This window comes from Carlito syrichta, unplaced genomic scaffold (assembly GCF_000164805.1).
Source record: "Carlito syrichta isolate Samal-C Ts95f unplaced genomic scaffold, Tarsius_syrichta-2.0.1 Scaffold142905, whole genome shotgun sequence".
Classification (NCBI taxonomy): domain Eukaryota; kingdom Metazoa; phylum Chordata; class Mammalia; order Primates; family Tarsiidae; genus Carlito; species Carlito syrichta.
Genome location: NW_007087001.1, coordinates 49,490 through 61,524, shown reverse-complemented (window position 1 = coordinate 61,524; position 12,035 = coordinate 49,490). Strand labels below are relative to the sequence as shown.

General features: G+C 43.3%; 1 protein-coding gene across 1 annotated transcript in view; it reads left to right on the top strand.

Moving 5' to 3' along the window:
• Window positions 1-12,035, top strand: part of ERICH3 (glutamate rich 3) — a gene marked incomplete at its 3' end in the record, with an annotated part of 93,538 nt that overhangs the window by 32,034 nt on the left and 49,469 nt on the right. Inside the window, exon 9 of the mRNA XM_021708552.1 lies at window positions 9,563-9,743. Coding sequence (XP_021564227.1) covers window positions 9,563-9,743 — 181 coding nt within the window. The remainder of the gene's footprint in view (window positions 1-9,562; window positions 9,744-12,035) is intronic.

The following is a 12,035-nucleotide window of genomic DNA, read 5'->3' as shown; positions in this document are numbered from 1 at the left end:
AACATCCTTACCATGAAGTAAGGTAGAAAAAAGAAAATGTTATAGGAAAATCACAGGGAAGAGAAAAGCACTTGCAGCACTCTCCGGTTCTTAGTGAATCCCTAAGTTTGCTTCATCTGTAATCCCACCAATCTCACCCTTGTGATTAGTTTCACCATTTTGGAAATGAGCCAGCTGACTGAAATGCTGAGTGGCCGCAGCTGCAGACCTCAGTCCATGACAGCTATCAAGCAGCTTCGCGTCTCCTTGTGATGTCAAGACTGTGCTTCTTGGGCGTGCTTCTGGCATCGCGACTGGCACTTTGTATGGCGTCCATGGTGTTATGCGAGGTTCACAGTATTACAATAAACACGATGAAAAATATGCAAGAACCGTGAGACATCACTCTTTAATGTGAGACATAAATTACGAGAGAGATGAGCAGCTCACGTGGAGATGGTCAGCATCATACAGCCCTTTACGTGGGCACGCACAACACTTGAGCTCACCCCAGCAGAGACAGGAGGAGAAATGACACAACCAAAGTGTCGGAGCGGTGCAGCTTCGCCGTGTTCGGCAGTTCGCTTTTTGCAGCTAGGATTTACCACGCATCTTTGTGTTGGTTTCCACTTCTCTTGACATGCACGTTCTGTGTGGGTGCACGTTTTTGAAAAATTTTAACTCTTTTTTTTTTTTTTTCATTTGAGTTGGAGTCTCACTCTGTCGCCCAGACTGGAGTGCAGCGGCCGCTCCCGGTCACCGCAGCCTCGACCTGCTGGGCTCTGGCGATCCTTCCGCTTCAGCCTTCCAGTTGTTGGAACTACAGGCGCATGCTACCACGCCCGGCTGATTTTTGATTTATTGTAGAGATGAGGTCTCTCCAACCTGTGGGCTCAGGCAATCCACTCACCTCGGCCTCCCAAAGCGCTGGGATTACAGGCTGAGCCACCGAGCCTGGCCGAATTTTAACTCTTTATAGTAGACTTGTGTATATTTCATAGTAGCAAATGATAAAATAGACTAATATTTCTATATATTTTATGCATCTGTGACATAACTTTCTCTTGAATTTTTTGATGTCTCTAGGCTATGTAGTTTGTCTTCAAACTTTTTCAAATTGTTGCAAATGTCAAAAAATTTTTCCAATGTTTATTGAAAAAAAATCTGTCTATAAGTAGACTCATGCAGTTAAAATCCGTGTTGTTCAAGAGTCAACTGTATATATATACACATTTGTATGTGTGCACATATAAACGTGTGTGTGTGTGTGTGTGTGTGTATTTAATTTTCAGCCTTTTGTTGTCTTTATTTTTAAACCTTAGGCTTTTCACTGTTTATGCAGTGTGTGGATGGCTTATGTTTAATTCACTCTGAGAATTTCTGCTCCAGTAATAAATGAGTCTAGTCCAATTACATTTATTTTGTTTAGTGGTATCTTTAGACTTCTACTGTCTTGATCCATCTTTTCTCTTTAGCATGCTTTTTCTTTGCAGCATTTTATACTGTTTGTTGCCTCTTCCTTGAAACTTTCCTCCCGTGCCTTCCATGGCATCTACTTTCGTGGTTCTTTGCTGTCTCCTTTTACTTCTTGTCTGAACTCCTTCAGGACTCTTATTGATCTTCATGCTTAAATCTAGCCATTGCTGAAGACTTCAGCCTTGACATTCATTTTTCTGTTCAAGATGGAGTTGTCTTCCCATGTGCTTTCTCCTTTTAAATGATTATTATTTTAGAGTTGGGAGGTACAAATGAGGATTTAGTACGTAAGAAAGTTGCACACAAGTGAAGCTTGGGTTTCCAGCTGGCCCTCTCTGCCTGACAGTGGACCAGGTACCCAGTGTGTTGCCACGTGCCCCCTCCCTCTTCACTCCCTCCCCCCTAGCGGTGTCCAGTGCCTGCCAGTCCCCCTTGTGCTCATGTGACCAGCGATCAGGGCCCCCATGTGAGTGAGAACCTGCGGCATTCCGTCCTTTGTTTCTGTGATAGTTCACTTGGTATGATGGTCTCCAGCTGCATCCATGTTGCCGAGAAGGCCATACTTTGGTTCTAGACATCCAGCAAACAGTTGAAAGCACATTCAACAGTTTGCTGGATATCTCTTGGATTTGACTTTAGCCCGGAGTAAAATGTGCTCAGTAGGGAGCGTCACATGCATTTACGTTAGTACTTGAGTTTATTTTATTTAGATACAGAAAAGATTCCTTTGGGGAACACGGCTCTCATGACTAATTGACATGTTAAATTCTCATTCAGTTTCTGACTACCAACTTCCAAAGCCTCCTTCAAAGGTTCCTAAGAAAAAGGAGAGAAGTAAAAGGCAAGAGAATGGGGCTTGCTGGTAGCCCCCTGCCTGCAAGGGGCTGTGAGCGTTTTTGGCTTCTGTGACTTGTGTCTCTGGGGAGGACTAGGTGAGGCAGGCCTCACGGTCTGGCAAGGTGCCTTGTACCCTGCTGCCTTGTCCCATTTGGGTCCAGCATCTTCAGAGCTTTCCACTGGATTTACAGACACTCAGACTAGCTGGACTTTCCACGGAGGCTTATGTCGCCCACCTCCAGCCTTCCGTGTCAGGGTCGAGAGAGTCACCTACTCTACACAGAAGCCGACTAAAAATGCAGATAGTTCCACAACTAGCTTTTAACAATGTGAAAAAGAGCACGCTTTCAAATAAGAACCTACTTAATGGTTCTTATGTTTAAAAATGATGACCGGATGTGGTGGCTTAAGCCCGTCATCCCAGCACTTTGGGAGACTGGGATGATGGCCTGGGCCCACGGGTTCGAGACCAGCCCAGGCAGCTTGATGAGACCTTGTCTCTACAATAAATCAAAAAAAATTAGCCGGGCATGGTAGCGCGCTCCTGTAGTTCCGGCTACTTGGAAGATTGAGGCAGAAGCATCGCCAGAGTCCAACAGGTCGAGGCTGCAGTGGCTGTGAGCGTGCCACTGCACTCCAGCCTGGGCAATGGCGTGGTGAGACTCCAACTCCAAAAAAAAAAAAAAAAATTGTTTATCTATTTTTGAAATAGTATAACAAAGTTTGTCTTTATTTCTCATATTTTTCTGAAAGAGAGTGCCAAAAGTTTCTCTGGGCATGACACTAGTTCTGGAACTTCCCCCACATTCTGTGAATGTCCCCTGCCCCTCTCCTAGGCTCCAAAGAAGCCCTGTGCAATCACAGGCGCTTAACCAGAATAGGTCCCACTGCCTCTCGGATTCGACATGGTCACAACTTAAGCTGCTTCTCTGTTACAATTACTTTCTCTCCAAGCACAACCTTGTCTCCGGGAATTTGGTCTCAAAATCTAGAATTCCTTCTTCCCTTGCATCACACATCCAGTTAATAGCCAATTCCTTTCGATCAGAGATGTCCAGGAGAAATAAAATGCAAGAACATATGCGGGTTTTCAAATGTTCTAGTAGCTTCATTTAAAAAGGTAAAGAGAAAAATGTGAAATAAGTTTCAAAAGTATTTAATACATTTTATTTAATCAAGCATATCCCAAATATCATTTCCATATGTAATCAATATGAAAACTTTTAGTGAGGTATTATATATTTTTTTATACTGTCTTTTAGATTCAGTGAGTATTTTATAGTTTCAGCACATCTCACTCAAATAGGTCAACTTCTATTTTGTTTTATTTTTTATTTTACAAGTGTGGGGTACAATTCAGGATTAGGTATACAAATGGCCATTATGCAGGTACACTTGTGGATGAGGTGTGGCCCCCCTGGCAGTTTCCCACAGCTGCCAATCCCTTTCTTATAGCATTATAACAATTATTCAAGGTCCACTTATGAGTGAGAACACGTGGTACTCAGTTTTTTGTTTCTGTGATCGATCACTCAGTATTGTAGACCATTATAGTCGATTCAAGTTGCCGTGAGGTTCATAATTTTGTCCCCCTTTATGGCTGCGTAATATTTCATTGTGTATATGTACCACATTTGAAAAATCCACTCCTCTCCCCCTTCTGGGAATATATCCAGAGGAACTCACATAACTCTATGAAAAATATACCTGCACACGTATGTTTATTGTAGCACTATTCACAATAGCAAAAACATGGAACCAGCAGAACTGCCCATCAAAAGACCCATCTTAAAAGATGCCTGAGAGCCAGATGAGGCCAATGCTGCTGTTTCAGACAGCACACCTTCCTCTTGGCAAGGGCTCATGCACCTGATAATCCTTTCCATCCCCTGGTTCAGGGGTTGGCTAACTAGCTCCTAAGGGAACTACTGCCATCCTCGTATACCAACGTTCTTCCTCTACGTGAACAAAGAGTTCAGCTCAGCTTTTACTGATTATGACAAGTGCTATAGTAGGTACTGAGGTTACCAAGATGAGGAGGATTCAATCCTTGCTCTCAGAAAGATTGCAGTTTAGCAAGAGGGATGGGCCAGAGATATAGACAGTCAGCCATGATAGACTGGGGTGAGTACTGTCTTTGTGATATAAAGCACAGAAGGAGCACTGAGGAAAGAAACATTTACTCTGACTGAGGCGCCTGGAGAATGCCTCAGGGAGAAGGCGGCATTTGAAATGAGCTTCCAACCATGAGTAGAGTGAGCAGATAGAACCAGAGACCTCAGGGTGAAAAGCAGAGGGGCGGGGAGGGCAAGAGAAGCTTATCTCGATTTTAGTAGATTCCACATGGTGGTGCTCTATCCAACTTTGCAGGAAATCTCCCAACAGGTTCCTTCATGGCTGACAACCGTCACTATTGCCTATCTCCCGGTGAGAACAGGTATGTTCTTCTTCCTGGCTATTGCAAAGTGTGAATTTGATTGTCACCCGGGCATGGGAGACCTACCAACTGGTAGGCCCACCACGTGCTTGGGCAGGGTTCCATCCACATCACGTGTGGCCACCTTCTGGGGACTGTGGTCCAGCTACATTGGCAGGTGAGATGAGCCGTCACACCACACCATTTAGGCTGCACGACGAAGCACTTGCTAGGTCAGGAGGTGTAGGGGAAGTGGGAGAGACATGCGGTTCAGGAAGAGCCTTCATTATAATTTCCGTGGGAAGGAACGGGTGAGGCCGGTGCTCAAAACCTGGACCTCTGATGCCTCCAGAGGGATTGTGAAGCTTCTGGGCATGGTCAGAAATAAGCATGAGGTGTGGGTCACACAGTGTTAAGAACAACAGACAGAAGAAAGAGAAAAGAGAAAACATACTAAGAGCAAAGGCGAGAGGGGGAAAACAAGGCAAAACCAGCCAGAAAGAGGGGAGAAGGGGAGGGACCCAGTGAGTGTCGTGGACAGGAGTCCTGACAACTGCCTGCTTCGTGAGCCTTTAGGGCATAAACATCCCTCCTCTAGCTTGTGTCAGGTTATCCCTCTTGGAGGCCACCAGCGTCAACATGGGGCCCGCCCCTCCTTGGGGTGAGGTTGGCTTTTGCATCAATCTTTATTGTGGATTAATCTGCAAAGTTTGCTGACTGGTTTGCCAGGGCACCGGCAATCCGTTTTCACACTCTGGTTCCTCTTGAGCTCCTAGAAATGTAGAAAACTTCCCATTTGGGGTGGGTCAACCTACTGTAGCTTTTGTCCCAGTAGAGGACAGACTATGTGATGCCTGTGTCCAACCAGATCAGCGTTTACTGGGTCCCTCACTAGGAGTCAGTACCGGCAAGACCCCGGGGGCCTGAAGACTGGTAAGACGCAATCCTTCTCTGCTGACAGAGAGAAGAACCAGGAAACTATTGTACTGCCGTTTGACAGAGGCCTGGAGATGTGAAGCGGGTGGGTAGTGTTGGGCCACGACAGTCAGTTCCATTGCTGGACATTTACCCATGACACAAGAAATTGCAATCATTGGGAGAGAGTAGGAGTTAGAGAATAGATGGCATTTTGTGTTGTCTGAAAAGCTGGATTAGTCAGTTTGCGTTGCTATGCAGGAATCCCTGAGGCTGGGTAATATGTATGTAAGACAGAGGTTGATTTGGCCCAGGGTTCTGTAGGCTGTACAAGATACTCCTGGTGAGGCCTCAGGAAGCTTCCACTCGTGGTGAAAGCTGAAGGGGAGCTGACGTGGCAGATGGCAGGAGAGGGAGGAAGGGAGAAGGAGGAGATACCTCACTTTTCCAAACAACTCGCTCTTGCTTGAACTAACGGTGTGAGAACTCACACATTGCCACAAAGATGGCACCAACCATTCATGAGGGATCCGCCCCCATGACCCAAACACCCCCACAAGCCCCCACCTGCAACACGAAGGATCGAATTTCAACGTGAGATTGCGGGGGTTCAAATATCCAGATTGGATCAGGAATGTTGGAACTTATCCCACGCATCCAGGGAGTCGTCGGGGGACTTTTAGCAGGATGGTCCCATGATCTGTTTGCTGACAATAGATCACTCTGATATCCAGGAGGAGGGAGGTTTTGAGGGATATCAAACCAGAAGTGAGGAGACTCAGGAGTAGGGTGACCGGACACCCCAAGTTTTTCCCCTACCATAATTATTAGTAACACTCCTTTCACTGTGCGTCCCGGGTCAGGTGACAAAATCTGTGGTCGCCCTACTACTGCAGTGGCCCAGATAAGACTTTATGATGATGTCTAGAATAGTGGGGGCTTGGCGAGGTAGATGGAGAAAAGTTGCTGGCTGACATTATCAACAAAGGCAGTTGCTTTCCCGTCTATACTGTCTCTTAAAACGAACCCCCGTACAGGCCTGGCAGAGCCCAGTGAAAACTGAGTCTATCAATCAAATACTACATTTTGCATCAATATAATGGCTGATGGGTCAATACGCAATGGGCTCATGGTTTATTTGTCAGCTCAGATGGTACTCACCTGAGAAATCTGAAAATAAATGAGAGGGAATTATAAGCAACCAGTGAAGGAAGGAAGGAAAGACTAGGCTTGGAGGTGCGGGGGCATGAGTTTTGCTCCTGTTCTTGAAATAGTACTGAGTTTTCAGACAGAGTACCACATGTTCTGACTCATAAGCGGACCCTGAACAGTGACCATAATACTATAAGAAAGGGATTGGCGGTAGTGGGATACTGCCAGGTTGGGGTGGGGGGTGGACATAACATCAATAAGGGTGCCTGATCTTAAACCAGGCAGAGTGGGGACCAAAGTGAGGCCCAAACTTTACCTGTGTGATGATCACTTGTATAACTCATCCTGAGTTATTTCCCACAGCTTTAAATAAAATAAAAAAAAATAGTACTGAGTTTTCGTGGAAGGTTTTGAAACTTGCTTGAGGACAGCGGAAAGGGCCTTGAGACCTTGTTAAAGTTCCATCTGTCTGAGGTCATTATAACCTTGTAGGACGTAAGTATAGAAGCAATTTAGTCAGCTGAAAGGAACAATTGCTTGTTTCCTGGTGCATGTATTTAATCACGAGCTGTCACTCGGGTCTCCTGCTGGAACCCAGAAAAGTTTACTTGGTGGCAATAATTGGGGAATATTTTTTAAAAAGAGAGTGAATAACTAGACCCGAGAGAAAAGAGATGTCGCTAACAGAAATACGCTTTAACAGAAAAAGAAATATGAATACGAGGACACGGAAAGGATGAGGGCCTGCCGTCACCCCTATTTTGCTTTTTCAAGTGTCCCCCTCCGTTTTCTCATTCTGTGCCTACGAAGCAGGCCTCCCCCCCTCTAATCCCACTCTTCCCTTGTATTCTCCTGCGCTTATCTCCTCGCAGCTCCCAGGGACCTCTAAATCCTTGCCGCCTCAGAAAGTGTCGCGGCACAAAAGAAGGGTGCTTCCGTTTGATCAGTCGCTTCATTAAATGCGCCAGCCGCAGCTTGGAGCTGGGTTTGCCTCAGGTCTGCTGATAGTGCAGCGGGCTGTGTAGACATGTGTCACAGCTGCACGGCTGCCCGGGCCAGAGGAAATGTGGGTTTACCATTCCGCAAGCAGGGGCCAGGCCTGCCTCTGTCCCTCTGGTGAACTGTGAGTCAGGGAGATATTTCTAATGTGCAAGGAAGGATCTGGTTTCCTGATTTGCCTCTGTGCCTCCTGATGCCCCCGAAACGTGTCTGCTGGTTATCTCTCTGTCCGGGAGCTTGAGCTTCCCAAAGGCAAGGCGAGGGGTTGGATTTTAAATCTTGGTCCTTCTCCCCCCAGTACTTTCAGACTGTTGCTTTGCAGAACTTCATTTGGTCAGACTTATTTCCTCTTGTTTTTGCTTTAGAGGAATAGAATTGAGTAAAAAAAAAAAAATGCCTCTGAGGCGGCAGGGCATGGGCTTGAGAATAGAAATACTTTAGCAGCTCCTTGAAACAATTTTGTTGCCGTGCCGTTACCTTTAGAAAACGCATACTTCCCATGCATCTGTAATTCGGTGAAATCAAACTCACATAACTGCTCTGGATCTTCGGAAACTTGGTGTCTCCACATTTTTCACTGAGAAAAACTCAACTTTAGGAAAGTGACATTGAGGAGAACAAAGGCCTGGCTTGTTTGCCGCTCTAGAGCCTGCGATATTCGTACATGGCCTTCTGAGCATCTCTCGACGCTCCCAGCCTTCCTGTTTCTCCGCCTCAGCCTCCTCTTCGTCTTCTAGTTCCTCTTCCTCCTAGAACTTGGGCGAACACTATGCTCATTTGCTATTATGAAAACACGTCCGACTATCAATTAGGAGACAATGCTTATGGCATTCCTTTTCATCTCTGGCATATACATTTATTGCATATTTTTGCAAATCATTTAGATTGGCCAGCCTAGGCAGCACAGTGAGACCTTGTCTTTAAAAAAAAAAAAATTAGCCAGGCATGGTGATGCACATCTATGGTCCCAGCTACTTAGGAGGCTGAGGTGGGAGGATCACCTGAACCCAGAAGGTTGAGGCTGCAGTGACCCCTGATTATGTCACCACCCTCCAGCCTGGTTGACTGAGACCCCAACTCAAATAATAATGATATTAATAATAATAATTTAAATTGGGCAATGCCACAGAATATCAAATAGGTTTATAAAGTAATTTTTAAGACTTATTTGGATATATTGTTTTGATAGTAAAACAATATTAATACTCATTGAACTGAATACTTTCTGGGAAACTGGATAATTCCAGGCGTGTAACATATGTGATCCCTAGTCTTCAGAGTGGCCATAGAAGGAGTCAGATGGAATAAGCCCAGGGCAAGATACATTGTCAGTGTTCAACTGTAAAGATAAAGTAGTTGGTTACAAAAACTAGGGGACTATGAAACTATTAGCACAAAATGATACCACCAATATTTACTTAATTAATTTGTTTGGATTTTTATTTGAGAACCAGCTAAAAGAGCCAAAGTAATTTTTTCTTAGTGTCATTGATATTTTTACTGTATGTAACACACACATGTGTACATACTCTTAAAATATAAAATGACAAACTTTGTCCAAATCCCAACTACAGAGCCAAAATGTATGTGGTGTAGTTATTTAGAAGGATTTATTTTAAGTTCGACTTTTTTTTGCACTGTGTAAATTGACACTTTATAAAGGTTTCATTGTCAGGTACATAACCATAGCCTTTTATAATTCTTCATATTGCAATGTCATGTGAGAATAAGAACTCTGATTAGAAAGTAATTAGTCAATAAGCCTCATTTTTTTGTTGTTTATTCTAGGACTCAAGAAGGATTCGTAAAACATCACTGCACAGTAATGCAGCTATTACCATGGTCTATTTAGGGAAAAGTGTGCACCTATCTTGTGATAACCCAGACTGCCGGGATGAAATAAAAGTTTATCAACAGCACTGTGGTGGGGAAAACCTCTGTGTCTACAAAGGCAAACTACTTGAAAAAGGTATGCATAAAATGTGATTTTTTTTTTAATTGCTGGGAGTTGATGCCATAGATAAGCTGCTGTTGATATAATATCAAAATGACTTCAATCACTTTATGAAATTATGCATATCCAGGGACTTATAAACCAGCTGCCTAAAAGTAAATCGAGATTTACGGTTCCATGATCGAAACTGAAGCAGCAATTACTCTTGCAGATTGTGGAAGAAAGAATTTGGAGTGATTTAACCTGGTAGCAGATTAATTTTGGGATAGAGATATATGATCATTAAAATGTTGTACGAATAAGCTGTCCCCCAAATTACAAGTTAACTATTTGGCTTGCCATCGTGAATTACACCATACATTATTCTGGGAGAAATATACCAGACTAGCAATTTGTCCTTTAGAAGTATGTTGAAATAAAATCACAAATCCAATAAACTCCAGGGTGAATCACCCCTAAATTACTTGGTGCAGAATTTGGCTAAATAGCTTTTTAGTACATTTGTGCTTTCATTGGATCATAAATCCAGGTTTGTCAGCATAAGATAATTTTTATACCCAACATAGGTTTTCATAAATTGCACTGTAATGTTTTTCTTCAATATTTAGTTTAGGGGAGCAGCAGCAAAGTGCTTACAGGATTATGTTTGTTACTTCCTTGCTAAAGAAACTGTGCTTAGAAAGTAATAGTATTTTTATTCTTAAAAATAAATATTTGTATTGGGGCAACCTTGAAATAGACTTAGGAGTCCAGGGAGGAGTTGGGGGTGAACATGGAGATTTTACTTTTGGTCTTTTCAATTTATCTCATCAATCAAAACCAGGAACTACTGATTTAAACAATAATTCAAGTTCTTAAAGAGAGACTTTAGAAATATTTAGGAACTGCATATTTAAAACTTCCAAACATTAAGAAAAGAGTAAATACTTGGATGTTAGTTTTAACTCACCAGTAACAAAACATGAATACAAGTCACATTTGACTCCGCAGTTACAAGGGGTGCTCAAAGTGGTTCCCGTCAGTGTCCAGACACTTCTGATGATGGCAAACTTAAAGTCATACAAAGAGAACATTCCTTAAGATGTGTATACATTGTCATATTATCCCTGGTATAATATGATGCTCAATTATGCTAGAAACAATTTTTCCCATTTTATGTGTTTGGGAGAAATGCATTTTGTCTTCTGTTGTGGCAGCATTGCAGAGTTCGTTCCTTTCATTTTGTAGATGAGGAGGATGAGCTGAGGAAGATAGGCTGAGTGGCCCCCATGGCCACACTCTGGGCGGGATTCAGAGCATACCCTGCCCCCTGACTAGGCGAAAAGCCTTTGATCAGTTCCATGCAGCCCCAGCTGGCTATTCTCAGTAGCGAAGCGTTTCTGACATTTTTTGTCACATGAGGGGTGTGAATCCCCTAATGACAGTGGCATAGATACATACATTTATTTTTTTTTTAAGTATAATTTCCAGCTATTAATTTAGGAGAGTGCTGAAATTAGCTGCAGTCTGACATCGGAATTAACATATTGAAAGTTGTCCTGAGTCCCAGGCCACACTTTACTCAACAAAAGGCACACATAATGTCTATGTGACTCCTGGAAAATGTGGCCTATACAAATGAAAACCGAGTGAGGCTTAGCTGCATGATTCTATGGTTGGCGACGGTGATGAGTGTGCAAGCCCGAGGCTCATGGGAGAAAGGGTGTCGCTTGGCTCCGTGTTATTTTGCATGCGTCTCGAAGCTGGGGCTTTTTGTTATGGCTTTGGACAGTCTTGAATAATAGGATGGAACGGGGACTTAAATAATTGAATCCTGTCCACACCATAATTTTGTCTCAGCTTGCCCTTGATTGCCAGGAAAGTAATTGTTCAAATTTGAAAAGTTGGGTGGCTCAGAGTTGACTTGCAGTTCAGCAATCTTAGCAATTTAGCTGAACTGAAAAGAATCCGTCCTTTTTACAAATTAAAGCCGTGGATGACTCAGAGAAATGTGAATAGGTTTTTGAAAGATTTCTATTAAAAAGGGGGAGGGCACTTAACAATATGCTTGGAGCAATAAACTCATTTAAATGTGGCTTTTTTAATGAGAAATAACAATAAAATTAATTATTTAGAAATGTGGCAAGTGCATCCTTTATCCACATAGCAATTCCTGATGTCTTGCAGTTTGATTTTAGACTTCAAGCCACAAGTGGAGTGTTTATTATGTATGCCTACGAAGTCAGAGAATATTTTCTGCTACTTGTAAAGAGCATAGTTTCTTCCCAGGCGTTTTAAAAATTTGCTGTGTTTATCCTTTTAAACAAG